Raw genomic sequence first — 19,386 nt, 5'->3', positions numbered from 1 at the left:
GCTGCTGCCCAAACAGTACCTTAACCCAGCTCTGGGCGTGTTTCCTCTTAAATAAACACGGAAGGTTCCCCAACACCCTTCCTCCAAGTCCCACCTGCTTGCTGGCATGGTGTTCAGCTTCCAGCGCTGCAGTAGCACCTGAGAAATGCGTTTTCTTCCCCGCCTCATCGTCTTGGCTGCCCTGGTCATCACCACCTTCCTGAGCTGGAGGCTGCTTCTCCGGAGCCCGGCTACAAGCCAAGGAGGTAACACCCAGGCACCGTGGTAGTTCTGTATGGCTGGAAGCATTTCTGTACCATGGGGGAAATGACCTGGAGCATTTTTTTGGAGGTTCTTGGTAGGTAAATGCTGTTTGCATAGTCCCAAGGGCAGGATAACTTCTGGAGAAAGCTCCTATGTGGAGCCCTACAGCTTTATGCCCTTAGTGGAGTCATTGATCTCAGGTGTGGTGGGGAAACCAGGTGTCAGACTGCTGGAGGTAACGTGCAGAACCTTTGCTGGGAAGGGTGAAATGCCGCTGGGGATGCAGGAGGGAGCAGGGAAATCAGTGATTAATGCCTCTCTTGGCTAAAACATACTTTCTTCCAGTCCTGGTCAATCCCAGGGCAAAGTCATTGCTAGATTTTGCAGACATTGTCGGTCTGGGTTTGGGCATGTCAAAGAGCAGCCCCGATAGCTTCAGGCACTGCTGTGTTTCTTCCTGTGTTCCTAGTGTCCTTTTCCTAATTTTAACAGTACTTCTCTTCCCTGTGTAATGGCCTCTCCAAATCAGTGGGAAATATTTAACTTCCCAAGCACCCAGGAGAAACCATCAAATTAACTGTCTCCCCAGAGCTGCCAAATGCCTACACTGAGCAGATAAGGCAGACATGCTACTGCTACAAAAAAAATTAAAGTAGCAAGGCAGGCATTCGTCCTCTGCTCTCAAACTCACTATGGCCTCTTCACATCAAAAATAAAATGATTAAGAGTAAAAAGCAAAGCTGAAATTTGAGATATTAAACCATCATAGAGCCTTTTTATTTGCTTTTGCCGTTTGTATTTGCTTTGTGGTCTTCTCGCTTCTATTTACTTTTTGCTTTGTATTTGCTTTTGCCTTTTTATCTACAGGAAAAAAATTTACATATGGGTGTGATGCAAGAAGTTACATCATTTGGATCCCTAAATCACCCCAAGCCATTATGAAGAATTTCTTGCTTTTGCATGTATTCGATAGCTGATGTTAACTAATTAACAGATGCAAAAGTGTTTGCAGATGGTCATGTAGCCGCAAACCAATTTACTGCTCCTCAGTCTCTCAGGATATTTTTGACTTGCTTTGGTAAACTCACCTCAGTTAAGCTCAGTCAAAATGGACGAGTTAAAAGCAAAAATAATGATTTAGTGGAGAACGGGGTTTGTGGCACAAAGCTATGGCCAAGATCAGTAGTGCTCAGACACAGCGGTTTGGGGAAAGGGCAGTCTGGGTGTCCATAATCTCACACATTCATGGGGACAGAAACCCATTTCCCAGTAAAACCAAGCTCTTTGCCTGGCAGGGCCGGTCCCCCTCTCCTACTCACCTTCTTTGTTCCTTCAATATCCTTTCCACACTGGAATAACTGGAAAAGAGCCTGCCGCAGCATCTTGCTGCATTGCCGGCTCAGGGCAGAGGTCCAATATGGGCTTTCCTCAGCCCCATCTTCAAATGGTGTTTCCCAGGTGACCTGGCCCCCAAGGCAGAGGAGGGCTTCACTTTGACACTGGACACCTTCCTTCACGTTCAGCAGCTCAGGAAGAAGAGACTGAGAGCTTTCTGCAGCCAATCAGGCAAAGTCACCACACTGCCGAGGAGCCGGGAGGAGAGAGCCCGCCTGCTCTCAAATTTGAGGGTAAGCACCAAGCTGGACCTCCTCTACTGCCAAGTGCCATCAACAGGGACGGAGGAATGGCAGCAGCTTTTGGAGAGGCTAGAGAAGGAAAACGTGACGCCTGCGGTGCCGCTTTCCTACCCTTGGCAGCACAGTCAGGAAACACAGCTGAGGGAATTCAACCTGACGGAGACAGAGGCCATGTTAGGGTCTTACACCAAAGTGCTGTTTGTCAGGGACCCTTTCCACAGGCTCATCTTCACATTCATGCAAGACATGGGCAGCAGCTCCTCCTTCAGCAGCTTTGTTCAGGATGTTTTAGACAGCGGACAGCACAACTCCAACGTGGCTTGGACACCACTTGTCAGCCTCTGCCAGCCCTGTCTCATCCAGTATGACTATGTGGTGGTGTTTGGCTTCCTCAGCCAGGAGCTGGGTCACCTGCTGCAGCGGGCCGGGCTGCCCGCAGACAGCTTCCTCCCTGAGTTCACTGACACCCAAGTGCAGTGGACATACAGCTGGTTATCAGAGCAGATGTTCAGCGAGCTGTCCCTCCAACAGAAGAAGCAGTTGTCTCATTTCTACCGCTGGGACCTTGCTGCTTTCTCATTTTCTAGCAGTTTTCTGTCAGGCCTCTTCAGCACCCCTGAGACCTGGTAGAAACACCCTGGCTGGAGGGACTGTTTCTGAGAGCATTAATCCAAATGCAAACGCTTCTAGATACTGGCTGGACCCTTGCTCCACAGCTGCATTCAGCACGCTTGTCCATGTCACAGCTCCAAAAGACACATCAGAGAGCTAAGACAGGCCACTGCCAGAGGCAGGGTATCAAGGCTCTTCACATGGCTGAATTACATTTAAATATGGCGAAAACAGGCACTAGGGAAATGCACGGTGTTGGGGCTTGGAAAACTGCATGAAGTGCACTGTGATGGGGTAAAAGGCTTTCAGCAAACCTAGCATTTTGGGGTAGGGTGAGTTGGACCTCCTGCAAACCACAGCAGCATCTGCACATGCTCTGCCTGCACTGCCATTTCATATTCTGGGTTCCCTTTTCAGCTAAGAGGTTTGGCAATGGCTTCTTCATGACAAATCTCCCCACGCAGATAAAAGCAGTGCTCCCAAAGGAGCACATCACCTGTAGTCTGTCCACTCTGCAGAAGGAGGTGGCGGCACACCTTCCTGGGGAACCACTGGTGATGTTTTATATCCTTTCATACTCGGGGAAGGCCAGGCCTGGCTCATCATTTGGTCTTATCTGTTCTGTGTGAACTGTTCCTGTTTTACAACCCCCCATCTCCTGTGTGTTTAGGCTCAAGAGGGCCCCGGTGATGCGACAAGATGCTTGCTCCATTCACAAATTTTGAATTACAGGCCTGACTCAAATAGGCCAAACCTAGCTTTCAGCTCTACTCACGAGCAATGAGACAAGAATACGGCAGTCTGGACCAGGTACCAGCCACGCCATGCAGCCAGCCAGCCTTCCACCTTTTCTCAGCAGCTGGTGGGCCTGGCGGAGGCAGCTAGAAGCATCAGGAGGCATCACCATGCTGCTGTGGAGAACACAATGCAGCTACTCTAAGGTCTTCCTGGCAGAGAAGTGCAAGGGCTGACTCTGCTCTCTTTTGGACTTGGCTTCCAGCGTGATTGCGTGGAGACCCAGGCTCTCCAGTTGGCTCACCTGCTGCATCCGACTGGGTAGGCTGGACCAACCATCCACCCTCTCCCATCCTTGGCCACTGAGCTGATCTGCCTCACAGCCTCAGGGAAGGGTTTATCCTTGCCAAACACCAAGGATGAGCTGAAGTTGTCCAGCTTTCAAATTGTGACAGCCTTTTACTATAGCATACTAGTTTCCAGAATATTTTTGCTTTATTTTGCAATGTTGTGACATTCACAGAGAATTCCGCGTACATTCATGTGACAAAGACACCAATTTGACAATGCTTATTAAAGAACAATAGTGAAAGATGCTGATTAGAACTGACCTAAAATAATTACCAAAAACTTGGCCTCCCTCTCTCGAGGGACATGCGATTAATAATGTTAAGACATCAGATCAGATGGCCTCATTTCACCCTCCCACAAACTATCCAGCTGCAGCAATCTTTACTTAAGTGCCATTATTGTGCGTAATACTTTGCAGTCTAGCAAGATGGCGTAGTTCCTCTTCTGAGGACACAGTTCTGGAAGGAGAGAAGCAGCAAATTTCCAATTATACATAACATTAGAATCATGCATCCATGCTGTATTTTACTGAAAAGTACTAGAAAAGGAACGTTTTTCTCTTCATAAGTAGCTTTCCCCTCAGCGACTGCAAGCTGAAATCCCATGCAGCGAGATGTGCACGGAGAAATCTGACGCAGCACCTAGCAGAGGACAGTGCTGTGCACTCACGACAGGAGAGCTGTTCTCGGACAGCTTTGCAGTGCAGACCACGCTTTAAGTCAGGCTATCCTGTACCAGTATCATCTCTTCCTGCCAGCCCTCCAGAGCAGGTCCCAGTCCTTCCCTAGGGTGCCTGACACTTAGTTCCATGGGAAAGCAATGTATGAAATGTTAAGACACTGAGAGGTGAAATGAAAAAATCTCAGCTTCATGTTCCTTAGGGTCCCTGGCTCACCCACAGCCCAGCCAGGTATTACACTGATCTCTGTAAATTCCTGTTAGTCTCTAAGCTTCCCTTTTTCCTACACCCTCAAAACCATTTTCTATAATTACTTTGCAACCCTGATTTTATACCATTCCCCCCCCCTCAGGTGTTTGATATCATTTGCATTCAATTTCAGTGCACCCCAAAAGGCAGGTGTTTCCTGCTTCCATCAGCTAGTGGCTGTGGAAGGGTAATAAGAGGGGCCTGAGCTGGGTTGGGCTTGATGGCAAGGACTGGTGCCTGGGAAAGAGTGGCTCACTGATGCTGCAGCAAAAATGGCTCCACAGGCTACGGACTGCACTGAACTAGCCTGTTCTGACCATTGCATGTACACATAACTTGGCAAATACACTTCAAATTAATGCACAAAGTGAATAACAAAAGAGAGACTTGATACATCTAATTTCAAAAAAATTTCACCTGACCAGGCAGTCACTGGGGCTATGTGAGATACAGCAAAACCATTCTGAAATGATGAAAAAAGTGCTCCCAGACCCACAGGGGATAAAAAGCACTTATTCACCCTTCTAGTGACATCCCGTCACGTCCCCGGACCCTCACAGGGAGCAGGCCTCTCGTGAATGCTGGTGGCTTTCCCCTGAGGTGACGCTGGAAGCCCCTCAATATCACACTCTTTGCCTGTAGCTCCCCGTGTTCTGCATTAGCACACATCACGTTCCCTTTGTACTTCTTATCAGCCTGGTCTGAATAAGCATGTTCAGAGATCCCATGAGGCGGATGCTGCAGAACCAGTGCCAATACCAATCTAGCTTACAGACTTTATATTTTGCATCCCTTCCTGGACAACCAAGAACATGAATATGCAAGCGTGGTACACACTCCAATGTGTGTTCTTGCACACAAATGATCACATTTTCGTCATTAAGAGGTTTTTACGTATTGCCAGCTTTCAGGAGAAAAGAGAAATGTTTTCTTGCCCAGTGCCTCAGAGCTTAATAAACACCAATATCATATTCCAATTAATAAAATAATTACATAGCAAGCCCAGCAGGCATAAAATACTTTCTGCAACTCACATATATAAATGCCCTTCTTCTAGATGGTAGAACCACAGTATTTTAAGCTGAAAAATAAATCTACGCATTTCCAAGCTATATACCCTGGAGTGCTTCAAAAAAATATTTCAAACTGTGCATGCATTGTTAAGTCCTAAGATGAAGGCCAATTTTAAGCAGTTTGTATGTGAGCAAAATTTTATATAAGGCAATGGAGTTACATCCTCTTACACCATACTTTTTGGCGGCCCTAGGAGTGCAAAAATAGAAAAAATATGTTTTCATAAAGATGTGGCCCAGAGAAACAGGTAAAAGTTTGCACATGATGAGCAGGTACAGTACATGGCTGACATCATCTAGAGATAACATGATACTACAGCGTTAAATCTGACAGTGACAAAACCTGTGAAGAGGGATGCCCAGCAATAAATCCAACACGAAAAATGCATTCAACCCAGAAGGCATGAGGTCACCGCCATCAGCATATTTTTGAGACAAGCAGCCACTGTAGCAAAACATACCCATTCTCTTACATTCAGCAAAGCTAAGAGTTGTCTTGAAAAGAAGGCAAGGCCGTAGCATGACAGCAAAGGATTCACCTTAAAGGGTACCCAGAGCCAATGACCCCCGGCTGTGTCCATCATTCTCCAGTCCCTTGCCTAGGCTGGTATAAATTGCCTTGGGAACAACAATGAGTAACTTTCTCTGTTACTCCAAGGTCTCTGATGTCCTTTTCTATTTAAAAGATGGGGAAAGATGTGGAGGTGTGGGGCAGGAAAAGGCTGTGCCAAATGAAGCAGCATCTTGGTATCTCTAATTTTTATCCTTAATCAGAGAAGACAAGGTAGCACGTGAACTAAGAATGCATTAAAGCCCTGGTGCAGGTAAAGCAATCATCATTTAACTTAGGATAAATATAGCTATCGGTCACTTTTTAGTGTTTTCCTCTGAACCACTTCTGTGACATAGGTAAGACCATCTTCATTAGCTAACATCAAAACTCCTCATCTTCCTCTAGCATATATCTGGCTTTGTGTGAAGAGGGGACACAACAGGGTCCAGGCCTCAGTGCCTCTCATGCCTTCCTCCATCTCAGCTAGAGGACAGTTTGTCTGGGTTCAATGCATTTCAGTCCCTCTGGGCATGGCATCACAAGGTGATCCATCTTTTCCCCATAGCAGGAAAAAAGAAACAACCACCCTGCCATTTCATATCGGCTGATAATAAGCGTATCTCCCATCATTGCAGCAATTTTAAATAAAACCTACAAGTTTTTTCAATTATACCTGGATAACATCACCTTCCGCTTACTCTTCATTTTAATTTACCTCACAGCTATAATCTGGCAGCAATTCCATCTCCTAGAGGAGACTATGATTGGACAATTAAAAGTGAAAGCTCCATGAATCAGCGGGTGAGCCACATGAAAACAGATCTTTTTATCTCCATTATAGTCCTACTGCCTTGTGGTCCCTCTGGTGTAAGCTCAGTTTCATGAGGACAGTTTGCTCCTCAAACATCTCTTTTATACACGCACAGACCATGGCTTAAAGGTCCCTGGCTCAGCAGAAGGGCACTGTAAAGAGAAAAAGATATGTAAGTTAGCAACAAATGAAGGTCGTGGCCAGGGTTCAGCATGCCCCACCATGCTCCCTTTGAGGTCGGTGACTTTGTACTGTTGAAGATCTGAGCTCGTATCCCAGTCTTTCAAAACAGAGATGTCTGTCTCATGGCACTTCCATTAGAGGCTGTGCCTGGCTCTAGCTGAAGGCCTGAGGGTTAACAGTTCGTGCAAATTCTCAAAACCATTTCCGAGTCCTTCTTCCCAGACAGTGATGCAGGTGTTAAGTGAGAAGGACTAAGATAGCCAGGTTTTGCTGTTAACCACAGTGGGGTTCAAGCTGACAAAAGCCTGGAGGATGCCCACATGGACAGACAGCTGTGTTTTCTGAGTCACACAGGAATCAGCAAGACTCTGTGCAAGGACCCACTCCTACACAGCCCTGCCACGACACCGTTACAGAGGAGGAGCTGTGAAGAGACAGTGACAGGGTTAACTCCTGCACTCTTTCAGATCAAGCCCACAGCCTCTAAGGAGACTGCTGTGGTCATAACACTGGGGAGAAGTGAGCATTTTCAGTAACACTTTCCTCTCCCTCCCACCCTGAAGGACACCACTAAATCACAGAGTCAACCTGCAAGATATATTAGTGGTGGTGATCCCCTAAGAGGTGACAGTCAGGAGCATCAGGACAAGAAGTCAGTGCCTTTGTTCTACAGAGACCACTTTGGGGATGGAGGAATGAACTGCAACCTCACTAGTCCTGTATGGCAGGCCTTCCTGCAATGGAAGCCTTAGCAATGCTGGTGTGTGGATTTGTGTCTTATTTGGTGGCATGTTAAATGAAGGATAACACCCATGAAATAAAAACCACCTGCTTAAGGAGGGCCACAGTCTACCCATCCTGCCCTAATCGCAGACCTGGGCCGCTATGACCAGCACACACACTCCGTGTGGGGTAGACTGGCTAGGGAGCAGATTATGAAACCAGAAGCTGTTACCATTTTGGTGAAGATGTCCACACAAGCATTGCGGATCCTCTCTGGGGTGGCAGGGCTGTCCAGCCTGAACACTTCGGTCAGGCCAGAATCCTTCCTTGCTGAGTAGATGGCATCTTTAATGGCATAAAACACTGAGGCAGACAGGAACAGTGGTGGCTCTCCCACAGCCTAGACATAGCACAAGCAAGAGTGAGGCTGCAGTCCAAAACAGTCCTGGCCGTGGAAAGACTAATGAAGCTAACAAAGATGAGCAAGCCCTACGTGACAATCAGGAATTGTTCACGTTCCTCATTCCTTCTTTGTAACTTCTCAGTCTCCCAGATGTGATCAGGAAGGAAAGGCAAAGCCGAAACAGCCCCTTGCCTTCCAGATGCGATCAGTGAGGAAACACAAAGCTAAAACAGCCTCCAGTCTGCCAGGTGTGATGAGTGAGGACAGGCTGAGCTAAATCAATCCCCAGTCCATTTAAAGAAGAGGCAGTAGGAAAACAGAAACTTTCTGACACAGTGAGGCTGTTCCGAAGGAAAAAGGGACTAACCCATTCCCACAACCTTTTGGATGATGCTAAAATTGCAGCAAAGGGAATTCAGATAAGGCAGTGATGAGTTGTCTGGGCAGAAAGCATGATGCTCCATCACTGGAGGTCCTTGCAAACCAGCAGGAATACCTCCCTCAGGGATTACACAAGTATTGTCTAGTACTGAAGTCCCTGCCAGACCCTTTACTCCTAATTCTGTCATCAGCATTAATAACCCAGAAAGTTCTCCTCATTGATGAAGATGTTCCTGTGGATGGAGGGAAAATGGGAAACTGTAAGGAGGCAGGCCAGGCATATACAGATAAGGATGCTGGGTGGCCTATAAATGCTGCGTTGAAAGATAAGTAAAGCAAATTCACTGATGCTGCACATCCAGCCCTGCTCTGTGCAGCCTTCGCTAACTGCAGAGAACAGCACTGACTGCAGTGGAAACAGCTGAAGGGCACATGGATTAATAATGGACCTTTAAGGGTGACATGAGCACTGTGAAACAGTAAAGAAAGCAAAACATGAAAACTCAGATGCAAGATCTTGGTATATCAGATCTGGTGAAGGAACACTGCAGGAAGTGTTACCCGCAGAGGTGGCTCTGGTACCAGGGAAGGGCAACCAGGGAGCTGACATGCAGGCAGAGGCTGGCAGCCTCTTTTACAGCAGAACTGGTGCAGCAAAGCCATTTCAGTTCTCTCTAATGGACAATCAGGGCAGTAACGTGCAGGTTATTTCGGTTCTTCCTAACTATAAAGGATGGCATACATATTTCTCATAAGGAATGGGAAAACATCCTGACCCAGAGTAAAACCAGAATAACAAGTTTAACTGTTTAGACACATGCATCATTACTTTAGCACACTCAGCTTCACAGAATCATAGAGCAGTAAGAGGCCTGCAGATCTCGCAGGTATACCTTGGATGAATAAACCGCCTTGCTGTTTGGACAGTCACGGAGAAGAGACACATAGAATTCTGTTGGGATGTCTCCGAATGCTGGGATTTTGTACATCCCAGGCCCTCGAGTGTACAAGTTCCCTTCAGGAGAATAGCGCAGCTCCTCCATTGTGAAGAGCCCAAGGCCTTGGACAAACGCTCCTTCTATCTACAAACACATCCAAACAAGGTTACATTCTTCTTTTCTGCTGTTGTTGTTCCTTGCACAAGAACAAACAGTGATGATTTCCACCAGAGTTTTCAGTCCTCCCCTCCTGACTGATTTCCCACTTTTCATCTCTAAACCCTTGTCCCCTCTGCCAGGTGCAGCTTGGCACCTTTACACAATTCCTGTGTTCCCATATAGACGTGGCTGCATTTCCCTGGCAGGTGAAGCAATTTGCAAATACACATAAACAGATATGCTGTAAACACAGGACAGGAATTTTCTGATGAATCAAAGGAAAAAAAAAAAATCAATGCCAAAATATTGATCTTCACAAGCAGATTAACACTGAATGAGTTGTACTTGCTGATAATTCAAAGGACAAGATGACTAAAAGGACTGAAGATTACATATTTGGAGACAAACTATTTTACCCTTTCTATTTCAGTATAAATGCTTTCCTAAGTACTGCATATTCTCAGGTCACCAGCACAGACAACTGCAAAAACTGTTCCATATCCATTCAAGTACTAAAGACTTCTTTGCATAATTTTTCTACTGTAAATTTTTGGAGAAAAAAAAAGGGGGGGGGGAAGGGGGAGCAACTATGAGAAGAGAATGTGCTTGGACAATGCTACATGAAGAAGGTCTGTTGTCTGTGCCTACGGAGAGATCTGACAGGCAGACCAATCTAAAGATTTGGCACAAACATTCATTAACTCAGCTCTGTGTAGTTGTGTTCCTGCAATCATACAACATCATTTCTCTCCTGTGCCCCCAGACCCTCTGCAGCAATTCATGGAAGGACGCAGGAAATGGAGATCTCTGACAGGCTCTGTATAGGCCATCTCTTTACTCCCACACCTAAACCAAAAGGCTACAAAGACAGAAAGGCTCCTTCTCGCCTGGGCCACTTCCAAAAAACGTGTGTCTCAGAAAAAAATGTTGCTTTCAAAGAAGTTCCATTTTAACTATTGCAGAGGTCTGCAACTCATGGTCTCCTGTAAACCCCAAATCATGCAGCAGTTTCACTAGAGTTACACTATATCAACATCTAGAGTTAGCAAGGGAGCTAATATGACTAGATGAGCATGTGCAAACATCTAAAGATTCATCTCTGGGTATATCAAACAACCCTGTGTTTATTACCTTTGTTTGCTGAGAGATACAATTGTGATTATTACCACACAAAATATGGAAGTAAGACTGCCACTGCCCAAGGAATTTGCAAGCTAAGTGACTAGTCCAACTTCTATTGAGATCCCTAAACAGCAGTAGCTGGAAGACAGAATCTACCACCCTAACTCTTTATTCACAGAAGAATTTTCACTTAATTAAATGGGGCTTGATATTGACAGATAGGAGTATAAAGATCAGGTGTGTGACTTGGTTTCGTATGCCACATTGTAGAAACCAAGCTTGGGATGAGGTTCTTCTGTCATATTAGTATTATCTGCATTCATTCCTTAGGCAAGACAGATGTTGAAAAGCATCAATATGGTGGTAACTGGAGAATATCCTGTAGTCTTAATATCCAAGGCAAAAAAATACCCCAACAGGATATTTCCCTACATAATTCTGTGCCTATTGCATACTTAAGCGTAGGTCAAACTGGCTTTCATAGCTAGCCTAAAACGCCTCACTGGATACTCAAATGCGTTGTTTGCAAAGGCACAACCTGGAGAGGGATAATGGCTCATCTAGAAAAGCCTGAGAGTAGTGTGATCACTTTAACATGGAGGAAATAGCAACACTATTCCACTTACCTGTCCTATATCTATGGCTGGGTTCAGACTGGTACCAACATCCATAACAATGTCTGTGCGAATGTTCTAAAAGGCAGAAAAAAAGAATAAATCAGCACAGAAGGCTGAAAGTGGTACACCCTGGTCTTGTATGAGGAGGAGTAATGTATCCAAGCACTACCCACACTTGGCCAGTGTTCAACAATCTCAGCTCAACTTGATACTGACTTTTAATCTGAGTTCATCCCTAAAGTAAATCAAAGGAACTCACTGCGGTTTTCCCCAGAGATCCAATGGACCCAATTTCTATTAGTTCCAAGCTGCTAGCACCAGTGCTCTGTACCTGGGCATAACAAACTAGGGGAGATTCTGATGAAGTTTTTTCTCTTTTTTCTTTCTTTCTAAAAGTTTTCAGTGCTATTTTTAATTATTAACTCAATTCCAGTATGTTTCTCATCTTTTGTGCTAACACAGCGCTGCTATCTCTTACTTTAGCAAATCCAGTAACTTTTGCAATCATCCACTGAGTCTCCTAATATCCCTGCAGGGTAGATAATTATTGTTTTATTAGACTTTACAGATTGTTGCACTGTGGAACAGAAAAGTTAAGAAATTTACTGAAGGTCACACCAGACCAATGACAGAGCTAGGAACAGGCTGACACCCAGTATTTGTTCTAACTCCCTGTGAATGTTTCCTTCACCTAAACACAGAGGGCTATTTCACTGCTGACCCCCTCACCTTGTGGTCACCTGTCAGGCAATCTATCTCAACCTCAGAGCAAGCAACGCCATAACTGAAGTAGCAGAATGGTTTCCCTTCATTCTTTTCAAAGTCGTAGCCAAGGTCAGGAATTCTTGATACAAAGAAAAACAAAACCACATTTCATTCCATGAACAGTCAAAATGAATACAAACAAATTGCAACTTATCAAAATCCTTATTCACTCATTTCATCCCTTCCATCAAACCCATGCAGGAGTGAAAAGTATAAACAATTATAAATAGAAAATCTGCTCTGTATTTCAAAATCTAAAACTATCAAACTATTTTAGCCATCTTTATTTTCCCATGAATCTTAGGGCTTGTGATGACTATTATCAACTTATTCCCACCAATCTAGTAGCAAATATTTTGCTTTTAGTTTGCAGTTGAACATTTCTTGAAGATCATTAAATTTCAGAGCATAATCAAGTTGAACCAGAAACCGGGTTAAGCTAAGAACTGATTTTAAGCACAGTTCATGGCAAACTTTGTATATGGCTACTTATACTTTACCCGAAAACTGGTTTATTAAAATATTAACAGTCACTTGGTTAAGAGAAAAACACATTTCAGAGATGCAACAGAAATGAACTCATATTTTATTTTAGTCCTAACTAGGCCCTTCTCAACACTGTGTTTATTTTTTATGTCAACTTCTCTGCATCAAAGATGATGGATCTCTGTTTTCCTCCAGCAGTAAAGCTGACTAAGTGCCTCATTTCAGAACTGCATAGTAACCAGCAAGAGTTTAAAGTGGGAGAATGAATTTGAAATCGCTGGTGTCTCCTCATGCCACAACAGACAGGATACCACTCCAGCCAATTGCCATAAGTAGCTTTGTCCTCAAGGGCAACCCCTGCTCCCTTTTTCCCTGCACGACGGTTCTAGTGCAACACTATGCCATGAGGTTGACACAGAGAAAAGCCGCAGGCAAAGCTCTGATTTCATTTATGCCTTCTCAGACCTAGGTCACCTAGAGGGAAGTTAGACCTACTTCAGATTTACATGAGATCTGAACTTGTCCCTAAGAGCTGTGCTCTATCAGGAACGAATTCTCCCCAGCCAGGAGAGTGTTAACTTCAGCTTAACATTTCTAGTTAGGAAAAGGAATGCAGCCCTAAATTAGAGCAGTGATAGGGTCTGTAAGGCCTCCCAGATTTTCCCTGGATGCAATCCATGCAATCGAGTAAGAGCTGTGCTTCTGCAGTGCGAATATTCACTCACCTATAAAACCCCGTGGCCGACAGGCTAATACAGTTCTCATAGGCATCTTTAATCTGGCAAAGTGAACAAGAGTTTGAAAGCAGTAATTGTCCAACCAATCCCTCCAATATAGCTACCCCAAACACTCTTCCAGGAGAGCATGAATAGAAGGCATCCAGTGACAGACAGCTGTCACACTACCCAGCACCAGCAGTGCCAAGGGAAACATCATGATGAAGCTGCTTCCCCAAATAGCCCCGTCAGCAGCTACCAAGGGCAGAACTTGTCCATTGGCAGAGGGATTGTTTGTTCGGCTTTCAGCTACAGGTTAGACTTTCAACCTCAGAGGCAAAGGTTAAACTGAGTCATCTTGACTTCAGTGAGGCCGGGGGAAATCCTATCCTGACTTCCAAATCACAAAGTCAAAGCTCCCTCCATGAAGAGAAGAGCGTGGATCTGAAAATGGCCTGAGAGTCTTACAGCACACCAATCTCCTATTATTGAGGGTACAGAGATATTACAGCGAAGGAGCACTACAGGAGGTGGATGGCAGCTCAGAGAGTCACTTTTGTCATAGAATCCCTTCACTACAAATCAGGTTTTTCCTTGTCCAAGACTGTAGCCTGACTAGGAAGATATATCCAACCACTCAAGACTTTCCTTTGGTCAAGTCTATGATAGGCAGGCCCCGGGATCTGGGGAAATCTCACTATTCAAGTCATAACTGATGTTTTCGGGATGACCTCTTGCAAGCTTTGGTTACTTCCCTTGCCAGGTTTCTGATTCACTGTCTTTGCTCAAAACCTTTGCTAGTGAGATGCAGAAGGCCTAGAGGATATACCTGCATACAGGGTTTGACAACTGAAACAATTTCTGACAACGCCCGCTTGTCTCGCAACAGATACAAACAGCTTACCCAGTCTTCCCAGGACCCTTTGGGATTAGACTGTTTGATTGGCTCAAGTCTTTTTAAGATAGTCTGACACGCATTCTAGAAACAAAGAGATAGAGAAGTAATATTTTAAGATTTGAAAAGTCGGATTGGAGTATTAAGAGCCCTGTAAGGGTTTCAAAGAACCTTCTGTTTAAATCAATATTGCCTTTAGGACTTTAGCATATCACAAAAAAGAACAAAGTTCGCTAACAGATGTTTTGCTATATAGGAAGAAACGTTTACTGAAAAGGATTTTAAAGCAGATTGTCTGGGCTGATAGCAGAAGGGAATCCCAAATACAGCACAGAACTTTCCAGACCATGACACAAAATATCAGAAGTCTACCCATTTATACAGTAACTTTATCTGTACCAAGTCATAGCAGGACATCTTAGCATATCTAGCAAGATGATCCTATAACACTGAAAAAAAAAAAAATATTCTTGCCAAACTCAACCTACTTGGGCGAGCTGTAGAGAATAAAAACAGCCTGATGACTTCACTTCACAGGTTACAATTCCTCTTTTCTTTAAACCTGAGAATGACCAGTACTAAATGAAACCTCACATACCCTGCAAATATATGCATTGGTAACTCCACCGTGTCAGAGACAGTCATGACCATGTCATTGTTACAGAAGGATGTTTGTTCTGAGTGCATCAGCACTTAGAGGTCTTTGGTTCTGGAGCACAGCCCACAGACTATCTGCTATTAATATATTTGCAGCGCAATTTATTTGTTATAGATAAGGCTGCATTAATTATTAAGAAGCTGGCTATTGAAATGGATGCTTTGTTCTGTTCATTTTGAGTAATCACAAACACTCCATTTTAGAACTGCAAAAGGACTGAAAGAGATTTTTGAACAACTTGAAAAAAATATGGTCATTCATCATCTAACACTTCTGGCAGCTATAGCAGGCAAAGAAGTTATGAGGTATCCTGAGCCTGGAATTGCCTTTTGATGGTTATGTTTTCCTTAAGTAATAGGTAAACACACGTCAATTTTTCATGTTCTGGAGTCCTAGCTTATAACCCACTGGTTTAAATAACTTCACTTCCGTACATGGACAGCCATTCCATTGATGTCCGCACTGACAGATGCAGCTGTTGGGGAGGTATTTGGGACAGTGTTTGTGCTCGTCTCACTGATGTAAATTTTGGATGTGGGAACTCCCAGTGACCTGCTAGCAACCTGCAGAGCAAAGGTAAACAATTGGTAAGTAGCTTTTCTTATATATGAGCATTACCATTCATTGCTTACACTGCTAGGATCCACACTGCAACCTCTACCCTCTCCCATCCTAAATTTCATTTTTCTTGAAGACTCAGTTGATTTGGTGACTTGAGAGCTAGCCAGAAAGTTGTTAAGTTTGCTGTTCGCAGACTGAATATGTGCAAGCATGTACACGTACTCTTTTGCCACAATGACAGACATTTACTTCATTATTGTGAGACTAAATTCTTCTCTCAACAATTATAAGAATCAGAGGATAAAGAGCCCTAGTAGATTTCCCTTTCATTTCCCTGCCAAAGCAATGTTGCTCCCTTAGGCCTTTTTAACTACAAAGTCATTAGCATATGCAGATAAATATGTTTGCAATATGACTAATTTTTGTATAAAATGTCAGCTGTAGTTTTATGGGATGAAATGAAGTTGCCAGAGATGCTAGATTGTAAGCATAACCTGCATTATCTACATAACAAGAGTTAAGATGATGAATCTAATTCTCATACTCAATAGTGATAACATTCTGGAAATGTAGCACTGCTGCTGAAACAATTAAGAGGAATTAGTAATGATTTGTCACCCTACACATGCACATAGAGGAACTGTCAAACTATCTGAGGCAATACTATAGAGTCAGTGTAGTTTTTCTGACTTCAGTTAAGTCCAAACTTGTTATTACCTGAATCATTTTCGTGTGAAGTCCTTGACCCATCTCAGTCCCCCCATGTGTAAGTAATACAGAGCCATCTGTATACACATGGACCAGAGCTCCAGCCTATAAAAGGGAACATTAATCCAAGAGTCATCATAAATTAATTAGTCGAATACTTAGCAGATTTCAGTTACAATCCACTGAGAAAATTAATTTGGAACTAGACCAATGCTGTTCTTTGGTGTAACTAAAGCTACTAGTTTACACCTGAGGTGAGTGGTTTAGTCTCACCAATTCATTAGAAATTCCAGTGACATAACAAACATAAGTCAGTATTTCAGTTCAGAAAGCAGGAGAAGTAAACCTAACCTGCCCCCCTGAAACAGAGACTCACCTGTCACCTGAACTTGCTAACACCACTGACAGTCCATCAAGAATGCGAAAACACAGGAACAGTGTTTCAACCATTGAGGAAGAGGGAATAGGCAGGGAAATTGACATAACAATACCATGGAAACATAGCATTGTGGTGTCTTTTGGACAGTCTAAACTGGTAACTGTAGTGTTGCTCATTTTGGTTTGAAAAATGTGTGCTCTTTCTTACCTAATTTACTACTACTCTGGAAAGCTCCAGTTTGGTACAAATGGAGGAGGGCCTGGGGGAGGCAGTATAAATCTAGCTTCACTACTGAAAAGACGAATGACGCTTACAGACCTGGTTCAGAAACGGGACAGTGAAACTGATGCCAAATTTGGTAGGAATGATGCATATCCCTCTCTTCTTCCAGCGATTCTGCCTGCAAGGAAAGAACATTATTTGTATATTCATGAGACTTTCACCACAAGTCAATACTACGCTTCCCTCCGACAGCTTGGGTATCACAGCAGAAATTAAATACCTGAATGCAATATAGACAGAATTAATCAGTAATTTTAATGAAAGATTTGGCTTTGTTTATGGGTCCAAACAAGAAGAAATCCAAATTGAAGATGGTCCCCCAGGCATTATAGAAGCAATTGTCTGGACTATTAACTATTCAGTTAATAACAACAAAAAAAAGCCTATAAGACAGTGGAAAGCCTAAACAAATTTCGTTGATAGCTGTTTGAAAAGCATAGCTGGACTTAACAGACCCCCTCTCCTTTGCTACATTTCCCTTAAAAAAAATCATGTCATGCTAGGTCTGATTCCTGCCTTATTTAAGCTACCAGCTCACTGATACAGGTTTCTTCCCACAGTGAGCATGAAGGAATTTCAAAAAGAGAAACTTTTAGAAGTCACTCTGCAAATTTAAGGTCTGTCTTCACATCACTCCATTTGCTAAGAGAACTTCAGAAGTTAGGCAACAGGTGCACCCAGTAACATGACAGCTCCAGAACACTCACTTGTTGAATTCTTCAATTAGTTTCTTCCTGGCATGATAGCTAGAGCTCAACAAACACTCATCCCAACATCTTCGTAAAGTAAATCCCTCCAGTTTTTGGTTAAAATGAGTCAGGTCTCCTTCATTATAAAGATTGAGCTTCCGCACCTTTCCGAAGAGACATATAAAGGACATGCCAAGTTAAATGCTTCAGACTAGGTCTTTTTAAAGGATGACAACAAAAGCAGGTTGGTTCCTAGTTTCACTCCACTGCTCACTCTACGGAACAACAGAATTAACAGACACATCTGTTTATGGGGAAATGGGGACAAAAGCATTAAGGCTGGAAACTTTCAAGAGAGATTGGGACTTAAGCACATTGTGAGATTAAGGTACCTAGTGCTTTGGGGCTTTTCTTTTTTTTTTAATATCTATCCTTAAAGCAAGGTGTTACATAACATGCTACTGAGGGAATTTAACGAAGCAGAAGATATTCCATGCTGTAATGTAGCTGTCATACAGAAAGTTTGAGATCCTGCTAAGGGCTTTGCAAAAATGAAGCAAAAGCTTTTATGCTTAATAACTTTCTAGTGGTTGTGTCCAGCTCTCAGAGCTTGTTCAAAGGCAGCACCTCCCTGAAAAGTGTCAGTGGATCTGTACCTCCTCAGGTGGCAGGCCACACTTCCAAGCAAGGTCACTCATCCAGCACTCAGCAATCATCATTCCTTGGGGCCCTCCAAAGCCACGGAAGGCTGTGTTGGAAGGCAAGTTGGTCTTGCAGACAATGCCCACGCTACTGACATTGGGGATGTTGTAGGAGTTATCCAAATGTAACAGGGCTCTGTCTATAACCTGGGGAAGAGAGGGAATGAGGGTGGACACATTTTACATGAATCACATGTCAGACTTCTCACTAGCTGCCAAAGCCAGGCTGGGAAGCTCTGAAGTTAGTTTACAATAACCAGCGCTTTTCTCTTGCACCCTGCAGCTCTGCTGTCAGTGCACTGAGGTGCAGCTACTACTCCCATTTGCAATGGGGTGTCAAGCAGTATCCTCCTGAGGGACAGGGCAATAAGCACACTTCTCTGCTGGCTTTTATGACGCTGGGACAGACGAAGCTTCAAGGTCCTTTGTTGGCCCTGGGCTCATGCTGAGCCAACTACTACTAAATGCCATTACCCACCTGGAAGAGCAAGAATATTCTTTTAATTATACTGAGTAATCTGTTACTGGACAAGTCTTGCTGATATCAAGTGACTCAGCAGCTGGGCTCTGGCAGTAAGGGCAACTATATGAAATGAATATTTTCAATAGCTACATCTAAACTGCAAGATTTGAGATTTCTGTCCACTAATTGTCCAACCTGGGACAGGGCCAGAGCTTCCTTCTGGCTTGTGTTCCCAGATTTCCCTTCCAGCAGCAGCACAGAGAGGAGATTATGCACACAGCAACCTTATTTCAACATGAAGCACTTTCCAGTCCCCTGATTCAGATACAGTCAAAAAGAAAATTCACATAGATCTAATCTCAACCAGGCCCTTACTTTATGGGAAGACACTTGCCTGCCATACTGCTCTGCACAGCACCAACCACATTGCTAGCATCAAAGGTGGCTCTGGTAGAGAGCTCTTGCAGTTCTCTCCTACTGAAATGGATTCATTTTGGTAGAAAATTATCAAAGACTCAGTGGATTAGAGAAAGGCTAGAATAAACGTGACTGACGCTAGGCTATTGGATTGATCACTCACTTGACAGAAAAGGAGACATTTTTTACTCAGCAGC

At 43.9% G+C, this 19,386-nt stretch overlaps 2 protein-coding genes across 7 annotated transcripts in view; one reads left to right on the top strand and one right to left on the bottom strand.

Annotated features, from left to right (window-relative positions):
- On the top strand, positions 1 to 3,822 carry LOC135312503 (carbohydrate sulfotransferase 9-like). The gene is made up of 2 exons (XM_064446408.1): positions 1 to 245; positions 1,702 to 3,822. Exons 1-2 carry the CDS (start codon positions 146 to 148, stop codon positions 2,508 to 2,510), a joined length of 909 nt encoding a protein of 302 aa, XP_064302478.1. The 5' UTR covers positions 1 to 145; the 3' UTR covers positions 2,511 to 3,822.
- The window catches only part of XDH (xanthine dehydrogenase), a 64,552-nt gene continuing 48,866 nt past the window's right edge, over positions 3,701 to 19,386 (bottom strand). For 5 of the 6 annotated variants that reach the window (XM_064446403.1, XM_064446405.1, XM_064446402.1 and 2 more), the window contains 12 exons: positions 18,265 to 18,456; positions 17,627 to 17,772; positions 16,956 to 17,037; positions 16,268 to 16,363; positions 15,424 to 15,552; positions 14,341 to 14,415; positions 13,446 to 13,498; positions 12,199 to 12,313; positions 11,479 to 11,544; positions 9,527 to 9,715; positions 8,082 to 8,249; positions 3,701 to 7,095 (listed from right to left, as the gene is read on the bottom strand). In XM_064446403.1, coding sequence (XP_064302473.1) covers positions 7,045 to 7,095; positions 8,082 to 8,249; positions 9,527 to 9,715; positions 11,479 to 11,544; positions 12,199 to 12,313; positions 13,446 to 13,498; positions 14,341 to 14,415; positions 15,424 to 15,552; positions 16,268 to 16,363; positions 16,956 to 17,037; positions 17,627 to 17,772; positions 18,265 to 18,456 — 1,362 coding nt within the window. In that variant the 3' untranslated portion in view covers positions 3,701 to 7,044. The remainder of the gene's footprint in view (positions 7,096 to 8,081; positions 8,250 to 9,526; positions 9,716 to 11,478; positions 11,545 to 12,198; positions 12,314 to 13,445; positions 13,499 to 14,340; positions 14,416 to 15,423; positions 15,553 to 16,267; positions 16,364 to 16,955; positions 17,038 to 17,626; positions 17,773 to 18,264; positions 18,457 to 19,386) is intronic. The other variant, XM_064446407.1, reaches the window with a different exon arrangement.

This window comes from Phalacrocorax carbo, chromosome 3, assembly GCF_963921805.1.
Source record: "Phalacrocorax carbo chromosome 3, bPhaCar2.1, whole genome shotgun sequence".
Taxonomy (NCBI): Eukaryota; Metazoa; Chordata; class Aves; order Suliformes; family Phalacrocoracidae; genus Phalacrocorax; species Phalacrocorax carbo.
Note: the sequence above shows the minus strand (reverse complement) of the source record. Positions and strands in the feature narration are given on the sequence as shown.

Bases quoted from the DNA above. Each gene is read 5' to 3' on its own strand.
- LOC135312503 (XM_064446408.1), top strand. From the start codon at position 146: ATGCGTTTTCTTCCCCGCCTCATCGTCTTGGCTGCCCTGGTCATCACC. The intron at 246-1,701 runs GTAACACCCAGG...GGTGTTTCCCAG, and splicing joins CCCGGCTACAAGCCAAGGAG to GTGACCTGGCCCCCAAGGCA.